The sequence below is a fragment of the Galeopterus variegatus genome, unplaced genomic scaffold (assembly GCF_000696425.1).
Source record: "Galeopterus variegatus unplaced genomic scaffold, G_variegatus-3.0.2 Scaffold1756, whole genome shotgun sequence".
NCBI lineage: Eukaryota > Metazoa > Chordata > Mammalia > Dermoptera > Cynocephalidae > Galeopterus > Galeopterus variegatus.
Window position 1 is genome coordinate 60,254 of NW_007727867.1, and position 24,553 is coordinate 84,806.

Sequence of the window (24,553 nt, forward strand, 5' to 3'; positions counted from 1 at the left end):
ACCTCTCACCCAACCTGAATCTTACTGTGGTGCAACGTACTAGAAAGCAAAAAAACTGCAGCTGTCAAATAAAGGGACACTTTAAAATACTGGTGTTTTAATCAATGTTGCCTCTTTAAATGAAGGTAGGGCCCTGTGTCGCTCCTGTCTTGTCCATATTTCTATTAAGTAGACATGTGGCTTTAGAAACAGATGTATTGTAGGGTGGGGTGGCAGGAGTGATGGCAGTTTTTATTTAATGAACTTTGCCTTTTCTACTTGCTGGGTATTGTCAAAGACACCATCCCTCCACGGCAGCCAGAAAGACAGCAAAGTGAGCGTGGTGAGCAATAGTTGGGGCACAGGCCCCCTTCTTCATCCCAGCAGCAAGTTCCTGGCAGAGCTTGTTGGGGGAGTGCTGTGTCTACCTTCAGTGTGGAATAGTCTCACACTCTGAAAGGCGTGCAGGCAGGACTTGCTATGACGAGCTCACTGCATTCCCAGCCTCTCTGTTAGGGGGAGGGGCTTGGCGTGCACCTGCTTTCACCTGAGTTTTGGTGTGGGTCTCAGATGCAGATTATGCATAATTACAAGGAAGTAACTTCCACATTGCCTCTAATACATCAACATTACATTTTCAAGGAAAGGGAATATATATCAGAGGTAAGTTCATGTTTTACATTTTCTTGAACATTTATTCAGATCTTAAAAGAAATGTTTTCATTAATTTTTGCCAATTTTTGCCCATTTAGATTCTACACAATATATTTAAGAGTGATGTAATAGTTTTATTTTTCTAAATGACAATATTACAATATGTTGGAAATCATATTCCTTGCAGGTATTTAAAGTAATACAAAATTATAGATGTCAAATTAAAAATGAGCAAAGAAATTCATAGTTTAATAAATTTTGTTTGGTGGTAAATAAATAAAAATTCTGAAGACAAGACACCCTCAAATTTTAAGAGTCCCAGTAAAATGCTAACCTGCTTTGGAGAAGCACACATTAAACATACAGTCTTTGCCATGAGCAACTTGACGTGAATTATCAGAGAGACCAGAAGAGAGGGATACCAGACAGGTACTTTATAGCTAATTGCCCCCCTTCCCAATTGTAAAATACAGGAAGCTTCTCTTCCAAGACTGCGCACTCATGGGATATCTTTAATCCCTCCTAAGACCCTACTAAAATAATAGTAAAAAAAAGGTTAAGGCCTGCTTACAATTACAATGAGAATAGGAGCATGATTTGTGGATCAAAGATTTCTGAGGGAAGTTTCTGGAGACTGGAAAGTAAAAGGAGGTGATGGATGAGTCAGGGCAAGGGAGGCCAAAGCCTGAGGACTGTATTCCCAGAAGGAAAAACAAATGAAAAGAGTTCAAAGGAGTTTGTACTGCTTCTCAGTGTAAATTCTTCAGCACACTGGATTTTTTAATCCATCTATAGTTTTACTTTAATAAAAACAAACAAAATTATTCTTAAATTTTATGTGAAAATTACAATTATAAATTTATGAGAGAATATTTTTATAGCCCTGGAGAGAGCAAGGCATGAAACCTGGAAGCCACAAAAAAGAAAAGATACACAGATTTGACTTCATAAAAATTAAAAATGTTTATGTAGTGAAAGACACCATCAATAAAATGAAAAGGCAGTCACAGACTATGTTAAGGACCCTACAGGAAGGGATGACCAGAGGGAGATGCAGCCTTGGCACTCAGGACGCACGTAGGGTGCAGGACTTGGCCAGATGCCGTGCGGGAGGCCTCACCCTTTGCTTTGCCCTGGAACAGCATGATCTCTGTGGAAATGATGGTTTGATCTTTCCCCTCTTGACTTTAGAGCTGTTTCACTTTGTCACACTGATAGAGCCAGGCTGACCTCAAACTTTCTACCCTTCCTTCTGGAGTTCGTACGATAGGGTTGGGCTGGACTCTGGCAGTGGCCTCGGAATCCCTGTAAGTTTTGCTATTTGCATATTGAGGACTCAGGGTCTGAGGTGCTGGGACAGCCTAGATGTTGGGAAAGCCCCTTTCCGACAGTGGGCTGTTGCCAAGGAAACAAAACCCATTACTGCATTGACAAAAATTTTCAGGGAAGTTTTTGTTGTTGTTGTTGTCGTTTTTCGTTTTCTAACACAACCCTCCCATGGGGTTTGGAAATTCATTTTGGGGTATGGACACAGTCTTGGCATTAAAGTTACAAGAATTTTTCTGACCACTGTTTCAAGACAATCCCCCAGGGTACCCACCCAGCAACCAGCATCTGGGTTTCTGCCATGAAGAATGGCCACATTGACCGGAGGTTTTAGACTCTCAGTGGAGGGTTGAAATGCTCCTCTGGCTCCTTTCCTTGCTTTACCCAACCATGTCTATAAGGCCTGCGCCCAGTACAGGGCAGCCAGACCTAGGCTTTAAGGCCACAGTGCTCCTGAGTATGCCAGTCTGCTAAAGTGGGCAGAAAATATCATCAGAGTGAGAGTGGTCACCCCTTCCTCTTGAAGTGCTGTCACACTCTTTCTGGTTCTTTGAGGTGGAAATCACCAAAATGCTTACAAAGAAAAGAAAAGTGGACATTCAGAGTTAACCCTTGCTCAAAATTGAAGGCTCTCTTCACATTGCCCAGTGCCCACTCTCCCTCCTGTACCTGGCACTGTACTCTCCCTGCCTGCAAATCTTGACACACTGTCCCTCAGCTTCCCAGACTGCCTTTCCCCATTCCTTCCGCTCATCCAAACATTTTTCTTCCTTAAAGGACCAGACCAAATGCCACTTCCTCAAGAAGCTTCCCTCACCTCTCCTAATCCCCCTCTGCTCTTTCCCTTTCTGAGCTCCTAGTATCTGTACCACTCATTTGGCACATCAATCCAATTCCCCCTAAATTTACTGAATGCCTACCATGTGCCTGGAACTACAAGCACTGGAAATACAAAGATGACTAGACCAGGAGAAATAAGAACAAGGTGGATGGATCCTAAGAAAAAGAAACAAGCAATAATAGAAAAGGACAGGGCAAGTAGCTGGATGTGAGCCTGCAGTATGGTGAAAATGGCAACAAAATATTGTGGGATATGAGTGGAAATATGACGTACCATGGCCAGGAATCATCTTCGTGAGTTTTTTCTACATGAGCCTAGATCCTTATTGAAATATTGCATCCACTTTCAAACTAAATGTAGAAAATGGAGAGAATACAGAGAAAAGTAACAAGCAATAATGAAAAGGATGCTAAACTGGGCAACTCGGAGAATAAAGGGAGAGCTGAGATTTTTTTAGATCAGACAAGTGGTTTTAAGGTGCTTGACATGTTTCTGTTTGTTGTTTTGAGCTTGTAATTGACATCAATGCTTTTTACTTCTGTGGATGACAAAACCAGAGAAAATAATCTTAAATTAAAGCAGGAGAAATTTTGGTTGTGTTTAAGGAAGAATTTTTTGAATTGAAACTGGAAAGGGCAACTTTCAAAGAAGGTTGCAGAGTTTTATTGCCTGATGCTTTATGAACAGAAGACACAAACCTTGTGTCTGGGAGAGTTGAGGCTACTCTGCCTGAGAGTAAGGGCCTGCTGAGGAATCCTGGCCAGTTCACAATTCTAGGATTCACGGCATCAAAAGTCACTGCCATCGACTGCCACGCACCTCCCCTCCCCCTCCTCACTGTCCACCAGAACTGCTAACATAGTCACAAAAGCTACCCCTTTCCGTTTTCTATTTCATTTTCCCTGTCCCCTGACAAGTAAAGTTGGGAGCCAATGATCAGGCAGTAGGAGAAGCCAGAAATGATCTTAGCGCTTTCAACACGGGACATTGTGGACACTATAAAAGCAAGCCTGAATGAATTAAAGCTGAAGGTCACAGGAACAGCCTGTTAAAGGTTTGCTTACTGCTTGGACACACTAGGCCAGTTGCCCACTCCTAAAATGAGGTCAGCAACATCCTCCTGCCCCTTCCTCCCACTCCTCCTCCTCCTTTTCCCTTCTTGCACATACTTCTGAAAAATGAACCAGACAGTTGTCATTTGTTTCTTATTTACAACGTAATATGAAAATGATCTTTAACAAAAGGTCATGGTTTCCATGTTCCAAAAATAAAAAAAAAAGGAATTCAATTCTGTTCATAAAATTAGAGAAACTGCATGGCTTGAATGGAAAGGGGATTTCCCCTTCCCTAACTCTTTCCAGAAAGGGCAGCATTTGCATACATTGCAGGGACACGTTTGGCTATTTGAATAGAGAAGGAATTTGACCATTTGAAGGCTCTGCAGAAAGGGGGATGCACACAAGTACCCCACCATGAATAATAGGATTTTATGGAGTAAAGAGCCTTAACAGCATTCTCTGACTGAATCTCTTTGGAGCCTTGAACTGATTTCTCCAGTGCCCACCAGGAGAAGTTGAGTGACTTCTCCAATAGCCCCAGACACAACAAGGAACCTGCCTAAACTGGATGCCATTGTGAAACCGTTGGTTGTCCTTTTTTTAGATACCCACTCTAAGCTTCAGGAGTTCTGGCCACAGAGCAATCTTAGAAATGAATGCCAGGTACGAAGGGATAAGGGGCTGATACCTCATCAGAGGGAGAAGCAGCGGGCTGGAAACATAAGAGCAACTAAATGTCCTGGACTAGATTTTCCTTTAGTCCTTGTCTCAGGGACTGTTCTAGAAAAAGAAATGAAAGTGGATTCATGTAGGTTAGCCCAGGCTGATCCCAGTGGAGGGATTGTGGGGGTGGAGGCTGTGTGGAAGAAAAATCACTTCAGCAAGGCTGTCTAGGTTTTGGTTTAAGGAGTGGTTACTTTTCTTTTCCTGGAAGCTGTATGTTCACCCACTGACAGCCCAGTGGGCAGTGAAGTCCCATAGGGTGCGGCTGTGGGCAGAAGCATCGAAGGTTCATTGCAAACCCCAGAAGTAGAGCTTGGGACTCGGCTGGCCAGCTGAGCTTCCCTTCCTGTGGGAAATCCCAGCAGAAGTAGGAGAAAGGGAGCAGTAGGGCCATCTGCTAGGAAATGTACCAAAGAAGATTTCAGAATACACTGGCGTATCTCCAGATCAAAGGTTGGGAAACCCTGACCTACAGAAGCAAGCTACTGCATTGGGGGGAGGCGCGGGAGGAGCAGCAACATGGACATCCCCCTGGTATCTTTCTGGTCTGCCTGGAAGGGTAGAAGCCACTCCTAGCTTCTTAAACACCAGTTTGTATACATGTATCTCTTTTGCACCTCTCCATACAGTGTCTCCCATCCTGTCTCCTGCTACATTTGATTACTGCCTGCTTATGAGAATTCCAGTGCATATCTTAGATTTTTTGTTCAAGACTACTTTTACACTGTCATCAAGTGGGGACTTAAGCCTCTCTGGGAGGTAGGGGGAGGGTAGGTATGGAATATTTTAAAAATCAGGCTCAGGAGCTTTATATCTTTAATGAAATCAATGCTTAGTCTATTCTTTCATTTCCAATTTTTCTAAGTGGCAGTACAGGGAATGGAAGAAGTCCTGGCTGGGAGTTCAGAGCCTATGGATTCCAGGCCTGCTTCTCTCTGTTGGTGTAACCGAGTTACACAAACCCCGAGTAACTGTATTCACTGGCCTCAGTTGAAAGTGACAGATGGTGCAAATATCCCTCTGGCACTAACATTTTATGATCTAAACTTTGCTCTTGTGTCCATATGTACTCTATTATTTTTTAAAATTGCCTTAGGACTGGCCTTCTTTAAAATTTTGTCCTACAGATGATATGCTTGGGATTACTCAGTAAGAGACGAAAGGAGAAAGCCTATGAGGTATTCTCATAACTCAGTGAGCAGGCTCAACTGGGAAAATAACTCATGCCTCAACACTGAGCAACTGTGCATCATTCAGGGAGGAAATGCTAACCTAAATTTGTGTCTTTGCTTTTACCATTTCTTTTTTTTAATTGCTTCTCCTACATCCTAGCTGTTTGTGGTATTTCTGGGCTTTTGGTATTGTTAGTTTGCCTTCCTAATATTCTTCAAAAATCAGCCCATGTGTAATTTTCTCTGGACACCTTGACATCTGATAATGTTGTCTCTCTTATTTTTGCAAACCCTGTACCTTGAACATTCTCCTCTACAGCCTAATGTCGTTATACTCTAAATCAGCCCATGTGTAATTTTCTCTGGACACCTTGACATCTGATAATGTTGTCTCTCTTATATTTGCAAACCCTGTACCTTGAACATTCTCCTCTACAGCCTAATGTCGTTATACTCTACAAAGTCTCCTCTATTAGTGTGATTTTTGCCTTGCCTCTCTAGTTGCAAGAAGCACCTAGCAAAGTGCTTGGCACATTTTAGATGCTGTATTAGTCGGGTTTATATATATTGTTTATAATATATATATTATATATAATATATATATATATTATTTAACTCTCATTATTTAACTAGGCAATCAAGATAATGTGTATAACACATTCAGGCCCATGAAGTGGTAAAGATTTGTTTAATCCTCTGTTTTTCATATGTATATATTGAGAGAGAGATTGATTTACTTTAAGGAATTGGCTTATACAATTGTGGAGACTGGCAAGTTCAAAACCAGCAGGGTAGGCCAGCAGACTGGAGACCCAGGGAAGAGCTGATGTTGCAGCTCAAATCCAAAGACAGTCTGCTGGCAGAATTCCCTCTTCTTCAGGGGAGGCAAGTCTTTTTTTTATTAAGGCTTGCAACTGAGTCAATAAGGGCTACCCACATTACGGAGGGTAATCTACTTTACCCAAAGTCTACTGATTTAAATGCCAATCTCATCTAAAACATCCTTCACAGAAACATCTAGAATAATATTTGAGCAAATATCTGGGTACTGTGGCCTAGCCACACTGACATAAAATTAACCATCACAGAAGCTCACTGAGTCTTCTTGAATTGAATTGACAGTGTAAGAATGTGATCAGCTGCTTTTGGTTTCCTGTTTCTCCTGTGCTAGCTTTCCTTAGTTTTCTTCATTTTTCCCCACCTTAATTCATTTTTACAAATGAACATAGAGGTCCTATCCTGTGGTATGCTTTTCTTTGAACTTTTGCTATTTCGTATCTGTTAGAGCTCAAGGGGCCCTGCCTATAAACATTTCCTGTTAGCTCTTTCTCGGGTTTTTTTGTTGTTGTCGTTGTTTTTAGCTCTCATTATTTCACTAGGCAATCAGGATAATGTGTATGTGTATAACACATTCAGGCCCATGAAGTGGTAAAGATTTGTTTAATCCCCTGTTTTTCTGATCGTCTGCTTCTGTTTTCCTTCTGTTGAAACAGTTTTGGCCATGGTGTGATGGAAGACTGACTGAGAACCAACCCCTCACAGGTTTTTTTATCAAACTGGAAGGGAGTTCATTCAAGTATTACCTTATCTGAACATCTGGAATCAATTATAGGAATAATATTACAAATGAGAGAGAGAAATGCTTACAATGTAAAGCTAAGTAGTTTTTTAAAGAGGTTTTAAACTGTATATATGAAATGATCCAATTTTTCCCAAAAAAAGTACATAAAATAAAGACTATAAGTATATACAGCCTGAATGATAAACTGTGGATGGTTTCTATTTCTTCTATGTTTTATAAAATTTCTTTATACACATAATATATTAAAATTCTACTCTAAAAGATTAAAAGTTCCCCCGTCTCTTTCCCTGCTACCTGCAAACTTTCCTATTCCCCTCCTGAGAGATAATTGTAATCATTATTAACAATTTGATGTGTATCATTCCAGCCATTTTACACACACATGCACATACAGACACACAACTCTTTTTTATAAACATGAATAGACTATAATATTCATCATTCTAAAATTTGATATTTTTACTTAATAAAAGGTCTCCAAGCTCTTTTCATGAGAGCATCTCCATGTCTACCTCATGATTTTAAACAGTTCTCTAGTTATGCCATAATTTAGAGGAAGGAAACTAATACTCCCTTGTAGTTGGATATTCAGGTTATTTCCAGTTTTCTGCCACTAGAAACACTTCTGTGAAGAACATCCTGAAACATTTATCTTTGTGAACATGTGGGTATTTCTTTAGGAGAGATTTCTAGAAGCTTTCCCTATATTTCTACTGAAAGTATGCATTACTGTTATCACCAAAAAAAGTGTCACTTATCTCCAAACTCATCAAGTTGTATACATTAAATATGTACAGCTTTTTATATGTCAATCACACCTTAATAAAGTGGTTTTTAAAAAAACAAATATGTAAACATAATTTTTTATTATGTATATGTAAACATGTATATAAGTCAGCTGTCTAAAATGAGATCACTCAGTTGGGTCCCCTCCGTGAGAGCAGGGACTGTGTCACAGCCTAGCATATAACTGGTATACAGTAGGTGTTTAATACCTGCAGAATATATAAAGATCATTCCTATAATCATAAAACTCTTGAGAAAAGTATCACTGTTCCCACCTTACGGATGAGGTGCCTGAAGCATATCAGAGATCAAATCTGAATCCTACAAATTTGTTCAGCAAGAGCCTCAGCATTGCAATTGATTATGTATTGGTGAGTAATGAAGGTGCCCATGATTCATCTTCCTCAATAAACTGGGGGAAGGATACTAAATCTTGAACATCTTCATCTCCCCAGCATCCATACTAATGCCTAGCACCCAGTAAAATGCCAAATCATTATTTGGCAAAACGACATTCACAGTTTCCTTTGCAAACAAAACTGTTACCTTTATACCCTGCTGCCTTAAGGAGACATTGAAGTTGTGACCTATATTGAGCTTCCTTTGTAGACAGCGAGATGCCCATAGCTGGAAGAATAGATAGAAAATTGAAAGAGAGAGAAAGCAAAACCTCCCGTTGAAGCCCTAATTAGACACTGCCGCAGGCGTGCAATCGCTAATCGAAAGCCACCTGTGATTCCCTTACCGGGATGTGTCTCCCTTATTAGGGACTCCCTTGACAGGATGAGCCAGACGTCCTTTTCCTCTCCAATGCTTGGCAGGTCAGTCTCTGATCCATGGGGAATTCCTCACATGGGGCACCATTTTTCTTTGCGTCTCTGTCACCCAGGGGAAGAGGGGTGACAAATCCGTGGGGGACGAAGCAACATAAAGCAACACAAAACCCTGGTTTTTGTGTAAGTATCAATCTCTCAGGGAAGATGTTCTACCCCTGATCAGCATACTCCAACTTGCTTGCCAGTGGTCTGGGTGATCTTTGGGAACAGTTTACTCATCCTTCAAAGAAGAGACACTCTCTTTTTCCAATAGACATTGTCTATAACCATCACTGTGATCTTGTACTGGTTAAAAAAGTCAGTCCGAGAATAAAACTAACACTATCCCTACTGAGGATAGTAGGGCAGAAAGACAGGAGGAACTGGGTCTTTGATGATAATGTTAAGTTGCTGAATTAACCCTGGTGACTTTTTGCCTCTAGACATTTTGTTACATAAGTTAATAAGTGTTATCGTTTAAGCCTGGTAAGTATGTAGGTGTTTTGGAGGTAGGGGAGACTGATGGTTATCTGCAGTTATTTGGAGCTGGAAGCATGCTAACTGATAAATTGTTTTTTCAGTTTGCATGGCCATGTTCTTGATGCCTCAAAAACATTTTCCAATTTTAACTGAGGAGAAAGGATGTCAGTAGGTGTTTGCTAGTGTGAAGAGAAGGTAGAATGGCTCATGTGTGTGACAGAGATGAGAAATGCAGATACAGAGAGACATCTGACCTGTCAGAAATTTTTCATTGCATGATTACTACAGTGATTGATGAGCAGTGTGCTAGGATTTTTATATTATTTCGTGCAATCCTCAAACTAACTCTATGAGGTAGGTACTATTATTTTCCCTACATTACAACAGTACAAAGTGAAGCTTAGCAAGATGAAGTGCCTTATCCATAGTCACTTACCCAAGCTAGTAAGAGTTGTTGCTGGGGTTTGAAACCAGGTAGCCTGAATGAGTCAGGAGTCTATGCTAATGGTAGCAAGGTCCATACATAATATAAAAAAGTAAAAAAGCAAACCGATTGCTAACAACAATAAGAATATATGTTATTCTCTATATTAAAGCCGAAGAAAAATTTTTTCTATGGATTCTTATGGAAAAAGTGCTATATAATATGAACAATACTCTCCACAGACATGTTAAGCTCAAACAGCAATGAGTTTTATAGGGATGCTTGGTATTAAAAATGTCCCTCACTATGGAACTCTCTGACTATATATTCTCAGATGTTGAAAATTTTCAATGGTGAACTTAATTTTGGGGAACACTGCAAAATCCCCTAGGCTAGGGTTGGAGATGTAGGTGGAGATCCACTGGGACAGAGCACAAGGGAACGTTCTGGAGTAATGGAAATAATCTGTATCTTGATTATGGTTACCCAGGTACGTATATATACTATATATACATAAACATACACATATTCATCAAAACTCATTGAACAGTACACCAAATGTCTGCGTCTCATTACACGTAAATTATGTCTCAATAATAAGAGAGCTCTCACACAAGGGAACGTTCTGGAGTAATGGAAATAATCTGTATCTTGATTATGGTTACCCAGGTACCTATATATACTATATATACATAAACATACACATATTCATCAAAACTCATTGAACAGTACACCAAATGTCTGCGTCTCATTACACATAAATTATGTCTCAATAATAAGAGAGCTCTCCGCCCACTTCTGGTCATGACAGCAAGAAAGACAGGCATAGCAAATTAAAATTTTTGGAGATGCATACTTGTATATGGTGCTTCTAACTCTCTTTAAAAGTGACATTATTAATGTATTTAGACAAAAATACTTAGTTTTTCTTTTATTTTCTATCAGGATGAAAAATTCTGTACCCCCGCCAAATAAACAACACTTAAAATTAACTAATTTAATTCTTACCACCACTCTAAGAGGTAGGTACTATTAATATTGCATGTTACGGATGAGGAGCCCAGAAGCCTGGCAAGGGCGGTGCACAGTCCCCTTTGCCAAGTATTTGGTCACACGCTGATTCACGGTAGCCCAAGACAGCTGGGCATGAGGAGAGGCCGAGGCGCCAGCCCGGGGCCACTCTTGATTCACTGCCTGCAGCCACCCGACAGCTGCACCCTCCAGAGCCTTTGCGGCCAGTGACGCAGGTTCTTCCGCCCCTGCTCGGGCTCAGCAGGCGTGGCGATGCCGGGAAGCCTCTTTCGGGGCCCCGTGACGCGCTCAAACCCGGCGTAGCCAAGCGCGGGGTGCAGGGCGCTGGCGCACCGCCCCGTCCTCGTCCCGCGCGCGCTCTCCTCCCGGCGGCGACCAGGTACACCCTCCCCAGGCCCCAGCTCGCTCCTCCCCAGGGATGACCAGGCAGCCCCGTCCCAGGCTCCAGCCCCAGCATAAAGTGGCGGGGCCTCCAGGATTTCCCCGGGAGGCGGCCGTTTTGCAAATGGAGTTTCCGTATGTCGACACCCCATCCCCCACCCCCCCCAAAAGCAGAGGACTGTCCTGGAGCAGCTGCCCCGACCGTGATTGCGAGTGTGTGGTTTGGGTGCGAGAGTACGCTGCGTGAAAGGCTCAGAGGAGCTGGAGTCACGGCGTTCCGAAGGCGGGACACTAGGGCACTATGCGTGAAGGTTGATAGGATTTCCAGCGCCGAAGATGCTGGTCCTGCCCCCTCCACCCCGCCGCTCCCACCTCCTAAAAACACCCATCGGCGTGGAGGAGCAGGGCCAGAAGGAATTAGAGAAAGGAAGCCGAGGGCACTGAGAGTGAGGGTACTTGGGGGGTTAAAAGTTAGTCCTCCTTTGGACTCCCCAGCCTCTGAAACTGTAAGAAATAAACTTGATTTCTTCATTAAAAAATTAGGGCCGGCCGGGTGGCGCACTCTTGCGCCGCTTGGCACTCCCGCCGAGGGTTCGGATCCCATGTGGAGACCGATTCCGCTCACTGGCTGAGCGCGGTGCAAGCGCAACACCGAGGGTTGCGATACCGTTGCCGTCCCGGTCTGGTACGGGCGCGACACTGAGGGTTGCGATCCCGTTAGCGGTCAGTAAAAAAAAAGACAAAAAAAAAAGGAAAAAAGAATTGTTTAAAGAGTCCTCAGAGGCCAACTAAGCTTAGTCCTGAAAATCTCAGCGCAGGAGGGGACCTCTGGGAACGTCTACATCGCCCTCGTCCCACACCCTCCAGTTCACAGTTGGGAAAGTCCAGGTCCCGAGTGGACTGCTTGCAATCACACAGCTAATTCTTGGCAGAGTGAGGTCTAGTAGCCCGCACTCACTCCGGTTCCGAGGCTTCGTGTATACATGATAAGGTAGGAGAATAACGTTTCAGAAGCACCCTTCGTGAGCTAGGAGACAGCATGATCAGTGACCGGTACTGGAGTGCCCAGTCCACCTTCACGGCTTCCTCCTCCTCCAGGAGCTTGATAGCCGGCATCGCCCGCCACAGCACCTCAGCTGGAGAAGCGCTCCTGGAAGCCCTAACGCTTGAACTAGACCTCGAGTAAATAGGGCTTAGGTAAGTGGAGGGGGGAAAGGACGTCTTGGCTGGGGAAACAGCGTGAGCTGAGGGCAGAATGAGCGAGTCCACGGGCCCTGTGAACGGGTGGCAGGTGGTGGAGGGCTCTGAACCTGAGTGCGCAGGGGACAGGGCACACCGGGGAAGTGGCTGGAGGAGGAGGAGGCCTTTAGGAAATGCGCTTCACCTGGGATTTGATTCATAGCGGGTATATTCGTATTAGCTGAGATATAGATTAACTAGATCCCAATACTCTAGAAGTTTATCATGTAGAAGAAAAGCAAAATTTAAATATTGCTATAGAAGGGAGGGTTGTGAGGAGAAAATATTCTAGTTCAATAATAAAAAAATCTTCTTCCCTGGTTGTGTATGAATAATAAAAATAATAACAGAAATCGTGTTTACTATGTGCCAACAAGCACTGTTGTAAGTGCTTTACGAAAATTAATTCATTTCCTACTCATGACGAATCCAGGAGGTTGCCACTGTTTTTATCACTACCAGTTTACAGATGTGGAGACTGAGGCACACAGAGGTTGCCTGAAGTAAGTAGGGCCGGGCTGAGGTGGAGTGGTGTCATACCAAGTGTCCCGGCCTGGCTAGAATCAGATTTGGGTCCCGGCACCTCCAGTCTCTGGTGGTGTGAATTTAGCTTCTCTGAGCCTTCCTCCTCTTATCTGAGAAATCCCTACCTACCACCGCGACAGTGAATGTGCAGGCACTTTGCATTGTGCTACAGAAGAAAACACACATGCTCCACGACCTACGGTGGGTTTATCCGGACATAACCTCATCCTAAGTCGAAAATGTACTTAATACACCTAACCTACCGAACATCATAGCTTGGTCTAGCCTACCTTAAGTGTGCTCAGAGCACTTACATTAGCTTACAGTTGGGCAAAATCATCGAAGACAAAGCCTATTTTATGATAAAGTGTTGAGTAGCTCATGTAGTTTATTGAATACTGTACTGAAAGTGAAAAAGAGAATGTATGGGTACTTCAAGTATCGTTTCTACTGAGTGCCTCTTGCTTTCACACATCATAAAGTTGAAAAATATTAAGTCGGGCCATCGTAAGTTGGGGACCATGCGCATTATTTAAGTAAAGCCTTCACTTACTTCTAAGGCCAAATCCCAACTAAAAAGAAAAAATGATAAGCTTGGTCTGACTTGCAGAATTTATCGGGTTTGCCACTCGCAGTGAGGCAAAGATACAGTCAGAGTTAAAAGCATGGGCTTTGGAGCCAGATGGACCTAGGCTGGAATTTTAGCCTGCCACTTATCAGCTCTGTGACCTGAGAAAAGTCACTTAACATTTCTGAAACTGCATTATCTCCATGATCCTCAATTTAGTCATATGTAAAATGAGCCTAATGATGCACTCGTCACAGAGCAGTTATGAGGATTAAGTGAGATGCAATGAATGCCTGCAGGTACTGAGTGCTCAGTAACATGTAGATGGAACTACTGTTTTTTCTGATTCTTCCTCCTCATCACCCTTTGTGCGTCTTCATACCGCTGCCCCCAGCCTCTCCCGAGCCCAGCATGTGTGGGGGGCGGACTGAGAGGTACGTGGCCGCCATGGTGCTGAGTGCAGCTGGAGACGCCTTGGGGTACTTCAATGGAAAGTGGGAGTTCCTCCGTGACGGGGAGAAGATCCACCGGCAGCTGGCCCAGTTGGGTGGCTTGGACGCCATAGACGTGGGAAGGTGGAGAGTCAGCGACGACACAGTGATGCACTTGGCCACGGCGGAAGCCCTTGTGGAAGCCGGGAAAGCTCCCACGTTGGCTCGACTGTATTCTCTCCTCGCTAAGCATTACCAAGACTGCATGGGAGACATGGACGGCCGGGCACCAGGTGAGCACAGCACCGGGAGGTCCGGGGAAGGGGGAGAACAAGCCACGCCCAGGAAATCATTAACTGTGTTGGTGGAGATTTAAATATCAAGAACACAGACAACCTAAATGTACCATAACTTAATTATGGTGACACATTTGCAACCGTTTAAAATTATGCAGGGTGACTGTAGTCAACAATAATGTATTGCATATTTTGAAATAACTAAGAGGGTAAATTTCGAATGTCTCACCACGAAAATGATGTGAAGTGATGAATATGGTAATTAGCTTGATTTAGTCATTCCACATTGTATACATAAATCATCACATTGTACCCCATAAATGTAGACAATTATGATTTGTCAGTGTACTTCAAAAAGTTCGTGGAAGAATTGAATTAAAAAATAATACAAATATTTCCAGGAACTTTTTGAAGACCCTTTGTATTAGTGAAATAAAAAATAAAATTATACAGATGAATACTGACTGATATAGAAAAGTGTATATTAAGTGAAATAAAATAGGTTACGAAACTGTATGTATGTTATGAATCCATTGTCCTTAAAAGTACAGATGTGTATCTTTGTGTTGGGAGAGATCTGGAAGAATATACACAAAGACGTTAATAATTATACCTGGGTGATGGTAGTATTTATAGTATATTATTTCCTTTTTACTTATTTGTATTTTCTAAGTTTTCTGTAATGAACAAGCATAAAGAAAAATGTATTTTTTTCTTTTTTAAGAGGAATGAAAAGTGTTTTGTAGAGATGCCTCTTCTGGTCCTGGGTCTGTTCAGAAGTGATTCTTGTCCACTTTGGGAACTTGTTATGATCCTTGGGCCACCAGGTGATTTTCCCTTTCTCCAGCCCATCTGACCTGCCTCTCCTCCTTTATTAGTTTGCTAGGGCTGCCCTACAAAATATCATAGACTGAGTGCTTAAACAGCAGAAATTTATTTCTCACAGTTCTGGAGCCTGGAAGTCCATGTCAAGGTGTTAGCAGGATTGGTTTCTTCTGGGGCCTCTCTTCTTTTTTTAAATGACACATATTGATTGTACATGTTTTTGAGGTCCAGAGTTATATTTCAATACATATTTACAATGTGTGATGATCAAATCAGGGTAATTAGCATATTCATCACTGTAAAACCTAATCATTTATTTGTGATGTACACATTTGATCTTTTCTAGTTGATTGATAGCATGTAGTAAATTATTGTTTGAGGCCTCTCTTTTTGGCTTTCAGGCGGCCGCCTTCTGGGTGCGTCCTCACATGGTGTTTCCTCTGTGTGCAAGCATCCCTGGTGTCTCTCCGTGTGTCCACATTCCTCTTCTTATAAGGACACCAGTCAGACTGGATTAGGGCCCACCCTAATGGCCACATTTTAGCTTAATCACCTCTTTAAAGGCCCTTTAAACACCCAAGGTACTGAGTGTTAGGGCTACAACATATGAATGTGGGGGACACAATTCAACCCATAACACCTTCTGATGAAAAGTTACCCAACCCCTAATGGCCACATTTTAGCTTAATCACCTCTTTAAAGGCCCTTTAAACACCCAAGGTACTGGGTGTTAGGGCTACAACATATGAATGTGGGGGACACAATTCAACCCATAACACCTTCTGATGAAAAGTTTCCCAACATCATACCCAGGGGCCTCTGGTGACCCCAGGCATCAGCCAATCTCTGCTTATCCTTTCTCAGCATCTGATATTTAATGTTAGGCGAGTGGGAAGTTTTTGTCCACCTGTGGACATGATTGTGAATAAAGTGACCAGTAAGGGAACAGTAATACAACACTCCATAATACGCTGCTACTGTTGCTTGGCTCCTGTGTGTATTCACGGTGCCCCAAGCAGGGAGGTCAATGGGACAAGCCTGCTTACACCCCTGTCAGAAAGGGGACAGCCAAGGTCCAGAGGTTCAGTGACTCCCCCAAGGGCACATCGTCCTCTAAATCCACCGCTCCTCATCTGAGCCCAGGGCGTCACTTTAGAATTTGTGGCCTCTTCCTGATATTCTAGCTGTCAGGTTCTTACTGGCCTCTTTAAGGGCATGGGTTTTGGAGTCTGATGAATTTTACTGGGCCACTAACTAACTAGCTGGTTATGTGATTTTGAGCAAGTTTCTTAAGCTCTGAGCCTTACCTTACTCATTTAAAAAAGAGAGCAATATGGGGCCGGCCCGGTGGTGCACTGGATAGTGCGCCGCTTGGGAAGCACGGCGGCGCTCCCGCCCGAGGGTTCGGATCCCACATACAGACCGGTTCCCGCTCACTGGCTGAGCGAGGCACGGGAGCAACACCGAGGGTTGCAATCCCGTTGCTGGTCCCCGGTCCGGTACGGGGGCAACACTGAGGGTTGCGATCCGTTGCTGGACACGGAAAAAGACAAAAGACAAAAAAAAAAAAAAGAGAGCAATATGTTATACTTACTTTTTTGAGTTGTTGTGATGTCTCAGTAATAAGTGGTAAAAATTCCAAGGCTCTCTATTTGAGTCTGCTGCTATTATTTTCCTTTACCTTGGTGTATACAGTTTATTTATTTATTTTTAAATTTGAGATAATTTATTATACATATATGTGGGGTACAACACTGATTTTCAATAATTGTGGACAATGTGTGATTGTTTGATCAGGATAGTTAGCTTATTCATCATTATGCTGCAATTATTATTAACATTACCATGCAAGGGGTTACATATAAAATAAGGCACACTGTGGGGTTGGGGTTTGGAGTTTGGGGGCATTAGGCATCGTGTTTTTTTGGCTCTCTCTTTTCATCAAAGAAACTTGGAAACAGGGTTTAGCTCTTTCTTCCTGCTGGGGCCTTTGTTTGGGTTACACTGACCCCCACACCCTTCCTGACTCTTCCTCAGGTGGTGCCTCAGTGCAGAACGCCATGCTGCTGGAGCCGGACAAGGCCGACGGCTGGAGGATCCCCTTCAACAGCCATGAGGGTGGCTGCGGGGCTGCCATGCGGGCCATGTGCATAGGTCTCAGATTTCCTCACTACAGCCAGCTGGACACACTGGTCCAAGTGAGCATCGAGAGTGGCCGAATGACCCACCACCACCCAACAGGCTACCTCGGTGCCCTTGTGTCTGCTCTTTTTACTGCCTATGCCGTGAATGGCAAAGCACCCTGGCAATGGGGAAAAGGACTGATGGAGGTGCTACCAGAAGCTAAAAAGTACATTGTCCAATCAGGCTACTTTGTGGAGGAGAATCTTCAACACTGGTGAGTCTGTAGATGGCTGCCCCTGCTAGAACATGATTGCATCTGTGAGCACACATGCACCGTACATGAATGTCTAGGATTCTGACGTCACAGCAATCACCGTGGTTTTCAACAGCCAGCCCCCTGCGAAGGATTTCGAGTTCCTTCCAGCAGTGGTTGCCCTGAAGTAGCCAAGTGGATGCTTCAATGAGTAGTACAGCTGCAATGCCTCCCCCTTAACTAGTGATCCTGTTCTGTATTCCAGCTTTCTGTCGTTTTTGTGGTTATCCTATGCTGAGATGAACTTTCATGCTTACTTCCTACTTTCCTGGAACTTGTTTTTTCAGTAGTGTCTTGACACAAGCATAATATTTTGAAATCCTTGGCTAGAGTGCCTGAGAGAGAGGTTTTTCCACTAGCTAATTAATAAGTGGTGAGGCCACGCATCTTCCCCTTTTTGTGAGTTCACTTTACATTCTCTTTCTTAGAATAAAAAGGTACATAGGCTTTCTGCTGAAGTCACCCATAGTGGTGGTGTCCTACAAGTTCCCCCTTGAAAGGTGATGTGTAATGTTACTTTCAACCCAGGAAAAACTTTTATTTTTTACCCTTAGACTTGATATGTATCTATCTTCTTTATTTAGCAACAGGGTCAGTATCTTGTTTATGTAGATCCTTAACAAAAATTTATTGAATGAGTGGCACTTAGAGATCATTTTTATTTCTTAAATAGTTTATGATATTAGTACAAGAAGTTGAAGTCATCTTTGGAATTTTTTTTTTTTTGTTCACATATTCATCTGGTGCTTTTCCTTATGGCTTTTGACTTTATTTTTTTAATTGACTACAGATTTTTTCCCCTTCCTACAGGTTCTACTTCCAAAACCAATGGGAAAAGTACCTAAAACTTAGAGGGCTTTTGGATGGCAAATCAGCCCCTACCTTCCCCAAGCCCTTCGATGTAAAGGAGAGGGATCAGTTCTACACCTCCCTGAGCTACTCTGGCTGGGGCGGCAGCAGTGGACATGATGCCCCCATGATTGCCTATGATGCCATCCTTGCTGCAGGAGACTCCTGGAAGGAGCTTGCCCACCGAGCCTTTTTCCATGGTGGAGATAGTGATTCTACAGCTGCCATTGCTGGCTGCTGGTGGGGGGTTATGTATGGTTTTAAAGGAGTGATTCCTTCCAATTATGAGAAACTGGAATACAGAAACCGGCTGGAAGAGACCGGTAGGGCTTTATATTCTCTTGGGTCACAGGAAGACACTGTAATTACCCCTTAGGGAGAGGAGATGTTCATTTCTGGTGGTTTCTTCATGTAGTCCCTTTTCTGCTCAGTTTCTTCTCACTTTTTCCAAAGTCAAGAGTCTTACCCTTGTATTCAGGAAATTTCAGATAACAAGTCCCTTGGGCACCTTAAGCTCAATCTTTCCAGACTCATCCTGTTCTCCCTGAATCTATCACTCTTCTTATAATGAAGTCTTTTATCTCAGTTGATGGAGTCAGTGTCTCCCAAACTAGAAATCTCATAGTCTAATATTTGAGTCTTCATTTACATTATGTGATTGTTCACTAAGTGTTTCCTGTTTGTCTTAGATTGGGTCCACTCCCTGCTCCCCAAAGTGGGTTTGAGCACAAGTAGTTTATTTAGGAGGTGATTCCAGGAAACACTGGTAGGAGAATGAGGAAGTGAGACTGGGGAGAGAAGGGAGCCAGGGTAGGGTGTGTCAATGAGCAGGTTTCTCCTGTGGGCAATTGGGGTCAGCCCATCTGGGCCCTTTGCCTAAGGCAATTCTCAGAGTTGTCCCACCCGAAGGGCAAGCAGACCTGCGGAATTTACCCACTGACTTTCATCTGACTTTAGTTGAGCACCACTCCCAGAGATGCCAACTCCCTGGTCCTTCTTGGCTTGCCTTTTGTGCAAGCCAAAGATGAATGTCTTCAGATGAAGACTCAGAGATGTGTGCGGTGGCAAGCTGTAAGGTGCCTAGGAACAGTGAGGGGTATATGTGGGGTCCTAACAACATCTGCTGGACTGTTCTACCTCCTAAATATACTTTGAATCCATCACCTTTTTTACCTTCCTGCACTGAGTATTTTTTGGCTGGATTCCTGCTATCCAAGCTACTCAAGTCTGGGGAGATGCTTCTCCTTGCTGCTCTTGGTAATTTCCTTGTCATGTTACCAGTTTTGTTATTGTCTATCTGCTTGTCTGTGTTCTCCTGTAGACAGAACCTAGTACAATGCATGAGCATACAATACACACTCAGTCAGTATACAATAAATGAATGTTGTTAACTAGCCTCCTGTCTGATGCCTCCCTCATTACCCTCCAAAGTTATCTTTACAAACTATGAATTGATCATGCCGGACTGCTGATCATGTTCCAATGAATATATCACCCCCTTTCTTCATTTCTTGATGTTCTTTCCTCTCCTTTTCCACCTGGTAAATTCTTACTCATCCTCCAGACCCAGCTCAAGTAGAACTTCCTAGGTGGGACCTGCTGATGGTTCAGGCCCTCGGCCACCTTCTCCTACTCCACCCACAGCCTTCTGTCCTCTCCCTGATACCACACTGATCCTGTTGTGTGGTGACTGTGCATCATCTGGGTCAGTCTCAGGTGCACACTGCCCAGCAGACATCCCACTCAGAAATGAGATGCCATTGTTACCTTCAGTTGGTCACCCTCAGTCAGCCTGGAGACCTGCTGCCACTGGCTTGTTGTCAGGGGAAAGGGAGAGCACTGCCTTACTTCCCCTTTCAGGAAAACCACAGAACTATGGCTCTCATGATTTCTCCTTCAGATCCCTGGTTTTCAGCTGGGAGGGGAGGGCAAGGTACGTCTTACAACAGCAGTCCCGTGCCTCCTAGTTAGTCCTATAGGACTTTGTTTTTCCAAGTCCTTCCAGTCTCTTGAGAATGTGGTGGAGGATGTGTGCAGGGGAGGGGAGAGATGTGTTAGCGTTTGTTGTTTTCTGGGGTAGGGCTTGAGCTACAATCATAGGCAGCAGGAAAAGATTCTTCAGAGATCTTGTTATGTTTGTTTTGCCTATTCTCTCTCCATCACAGGCACACTTCAAAAAGCGTTTAGGCTTTCAGACTCCTTTTTTTCAAACCTTCTCCCCAGACTTCACTCTCAGCTGGTGACCTTGCCTCCTATTTCTCTGAGAAAATAAAAGCAATTTGCAGAGAACAGTTGCACAGTCCCATCACCACTTCTGCCTGTCACCTGCATCTGGGCTCGTGAGCTCTGCCTTCTCTCCTGACTGAGTGCTAGTGTATGTGTGTGTGTGTGTGTGCACGCGCACAGTCCCATCACCACTTCTGCCTGTCACCTGCATCTGGGCTCGTGAGCTCTGCCTTCTCTCTTGACTGAGTGCTAGTGTATGTGTGTGTGTGTGTGTGTGCGTGAGTGCTAGTGTATGTGTGTGTGTGTGTGTGCACGCGCGTGTGTGTGTGTGCACATGTGAGTGTGTGAGGGAGGCTGTGTGTGAGAGAGAGGAGGGAAGATGACAATGAATGGGGGAAAAGATAAAAATTATATGCCTAATGTTAAAGTAAATCAATAAAAATGGTCTGATATGTAGTATGAATTTGTCATGCTTATCAAGTTAATACATGTGTACTGAAGAACAGAATAAGTCATATGTAACATTAGAGGGATTGATGATGCCTTTTTGGCCTGCTGTGTGATGGTGCTTCATTTGGTTTCTTTGTTACCGAAGGTTGCTAGATGTTGTCTAGAGATCTTGGTGCTAATTTTCTTTTTAAGATGTACAAAATTAGCACTGGCCTCATCCACCCTTCTCCAAGCTTCTCCAACCATCAAATTCTCCATTTACTCTTCTTTTTGTACCTCTCTGGAGCATGTAAACTTGCATCTTTTTTAAACAGCCACAGAGCTACTGGGGTGTTAGTAGAAAGGGATGGAGACTCTTATGACTTCACAATCCAACCCACCTCCTAAACCAGCTCCTCAAGCAATGGCTGCCTGGGGGCTGGCTAAGGATCCAGGGGTATTCGGATAGGGACTGGGCATGCCTTGCCATCACTTTTTTTCATCTTTGGGGCTTGGGGCTTGGGAAGAGTGACACCGAGGGAGTAGGTGAGGCTCCTTCCATTTGGGGAAGGGGAAGGAACAGGAGGAAGAGTGTTGCCTGTCAGACAGTTTACAAAAACCCATTAATAGATGAAGAAGTTGGGCTCCGAGAGGTTGCCATCTGTCCAAAGTCACAGAGCTAGGACGAAGTAGAGCTGGGGTTTAAACTTAACCAGGTCTGTTTGTCTCTATAAGAGATAAGAAAAAAGACAAACCAACATGTTTTTCCTACTCAACACTTCTGACACCAGATGTGTGGGGCTTGTTTCCCCACATACCATGCAGGTCTCCAATGGACACCAGCTAATTTAATTCAATTCTGACGCTAGATAATGTCGGATCCCACAGGTTGAGGGCTCGGTCCCCAAGGCTGCCCCCCACTTCAGATTCCAGTCGTTAAGTCCAGGCCCCTGGAACTTCTGACCAACCAGCTATAGATTGGGGGCCCCACACCCCCTCCTCAGAGTCTATTAATTTGGTAGAGCAGCTCACAGGACTCAGGAAAACACACACACACATTTACCTGTTTATTATAAAGGATATTACAAAGGATACAGATGAAGTGATATACAGGGTGAGGTGTCAGGGAAGGGACACGGAGCTTCCATGCCCTCCCCATGCGCCACCCTCCAGGAACCTCCATGTGTTCAGTTATCCAGAGACTCTCCAAACCCAGTCCTCTTGGGTTTTTATAGGGGATTATTACATAGGCGTGATTGATTAAATAATTGGCCATTCGTGGTCAACTCAACCTTTAGCCCGTCCCCTCCCCAGAAGTCAGGGAGTGGGACTAAAAATCCCAATCCTCTAATCACATGGCTGGTTCCCCTGGCAACCAGTCCCCATCCTGGGGCTGCCCAGGAGCCCACCAAGAGTCGCCTCATGAGGACAAAAGATGCTCCTATCACCCAGGAAATTCCAAGGGATTTAAGAACTCTATGTGAGATGCTCCCGTCAGGAAATTTCAAATGTCTTAGAAACTCTGTGTCAGGAACTAGGGTCAAAGTCCAAATATTGGAACAAAAGATTCTCCTAGCACCCCTATCTACAAGGGTTTTAGGAGTGTGGCACCAGGAATTGAGGGCAGAGGCCAAATATACATTTCTTGTTGTATCACAGTCTCAAAAGCCGTCTTTCTTCGCATGCGCTCTACCCCACTCTCATTGTTAGCTGTAAGTATTAGATCATTCCTTAGACAGAGTCGGGACGGTGTGAGGTGGTGATGCAGCAAGCCTGTGTTCACTCCTTCTTCCCACAGCGAAGTGGTGGAGCCCACAGGAAAGCTTGTGTGGGTTGAGATCCGTGTTCGGCAGCAGGGGCAGGGAGGGGCAGAGCTGGGCCTGGTAAAACTGTGAATGGGCAGCATATCTTCACTCTCCTCTCAACACCTCTCCCCTCCCCAGAGAGCCTCCCTTTCCTCTGCCCTCATTCTGCCCCCTTGGCCACCAAGGAGACCCCCCCCACCCCCAATGCATGGGCTATGAACTGAACTTCTCTCTCCACACTGTTTGGTCACCGTTCCTATTTGCCAAGGGTCTCCTTCACCTTTATGGGCCTCAGTGTCATCACCTGTACTAGCTGGGTGGTTTCAGCAAATGCCTCCATCTCAGGGTCTCTGGACTTGGATCCCATGGACTTTCAACTCTAACACCCAAAGAACATGAGTCTGAAATGGAGCTGTTGGAAGTTGGAGACAGAATCAGAGAAAGAACCCTTAGGTCTCTCCCAATCTACAGAACAGCAGATAGAAGTTTGTGTTTATTAATAGAGGACCTTGCTTCAAAACCAGTGTTTCCCATCATTTTGGCTGGTATACGGACAACCCTCCCCCACTGCCGATGCCAGCAGGTGGAGGTGACACAGTCCACCTGTCAGCCCACTTCAGGGGCTGGTTGTATCCTCTTAATATAAATCTTCCTTCTAAAATACACTCATTACAGCTTGTTTAAATAAATACTTTAAGTCCATGTTAGTACAGGTGATAAGTGGATGTGGCAGAATAGGAAGGTAGGACCTGAATGAATGAAGTTGGGAACCATGCCTTGAGCAAACAAATGAATCTCCAGCAGGATGATTTCCACTGGAGATTGATCTACTGGAGGTGATGTTTTGGGGTGAGGGTGCCTCTTATTCCACCAGCCCTGAATCTAGGAGACCTGGAAGGAGGGCACCCTGCACAGATGTGCATTTTCTTTCCTGTTGCAGGAACATGGTAATTACCGTGCAGTTAGGCCTGAGAAAAGGCAAACTCTGATATTCTGCAAAGAGTTGCCATTGAATCCCAGCTCTGCTACCAGACCCCTGCAAGCCTCAGGTTACTAAGAACTAATGTAAGCTGGGGTTAATAATGCCTACCTTGAGGGTTGTGGTGTAGTGTAGTGGATGAGAACATGGTCACTGGGGGCAGTTTTTCAGATTCAAATCCTCACTCTGCCACTTTGTGTAGCCTGGGGGAAGTTAATTTAACCTCACTCTGCCTGTGTTTCCACATGCGTAAAATGGGGCTAATAAATGTATCTAGTGTCTTCTCTCCACCAGCCTGTCGTGAAATGAGAGACTCAGGGAAACCCCTAGATGGATCACCTCCAGCCAGTTTCTTCAACCACTTGGGAAACTTTTGACACAACCCAGGGGGCCCACGGGATTTTCTTTCCCTTCAACCTTCTCACGGCACCACCTTGGCGTACTGCACACACAATGATAAGCCCGTAAGGCTCACAATTCTACTCAAAGTTAGGAGATCTCAGGGAACAAACACTAAACCATAGAATTTTAGTATCAAACTGCCATTTAAAAGCTACAAACTGTTTTCAGTCACTCTCAACACTTGGAGGCTTGGAGTCACTTAGGGGACACACAGCATCTCTGTTCTGGCAAAACCACAAGTGGCCTTTTGTCTGGGCAAATGTGAAGCAGGTTTCCACCTATTCTTTCT

The 24,553-nt window shown here is 44.0% G+C and overlaps 1 protein-coding gene across 1 annotated transcript; it reads left to right on the top strand.

The window, feature by feature from the left end:
• The first annotated feature begins 12,205 nt into the window (after positions 1-12,205).
• ADPRH (ADP-ribosylarginine hydrolase) lies at positions 12,206-20,709 on the top strand. Its single transcript, XM_008578773.1, has 4 exons — positions 12,206-12,450; positions 13,980-14,309; positions 17,175-17,535; positions 18,385-20,709. Exons 2-4 carry the CDS (start codon positions 13,997-13,999, stop codon positions 18,797-18,799), a joined length of 1,089 nt encoding a protein of 362 aa, XP_008576995.1. The 5' UTR covers positions 12,206-12,450; positions 13,980-13,996; the 3' UTR covers positions 18,800-20,709.
• Positions 20,710-24,553: the final 3,844 nt, after the last annotated feature.

Bases quoted from the DNA above. Each gene is read 5' to 3' on its own strand.
- ADPRH (XM_008578773.1), top strand. From the start codon at position 13,997: ATGTGTGGGGGGCGGACTGAGAGGTACGTGGCCGCCATGGTGCTGAGT. The intron at 14,310-17,174 runs GTGAGCACAGCA...ACTCTTCCTCAG, and splicing joins CATGGACGGCCGGGCACCAG to GTGGTGCCTCAGTGCAGAAC. The intron at 17,536-18,384 runs GTGAGTCTGTAG...CCCTTCCTACAG, and splicing joins GAGGAGAATCTTCAACACTG to GTTCTACTTCCAAAACCAAT.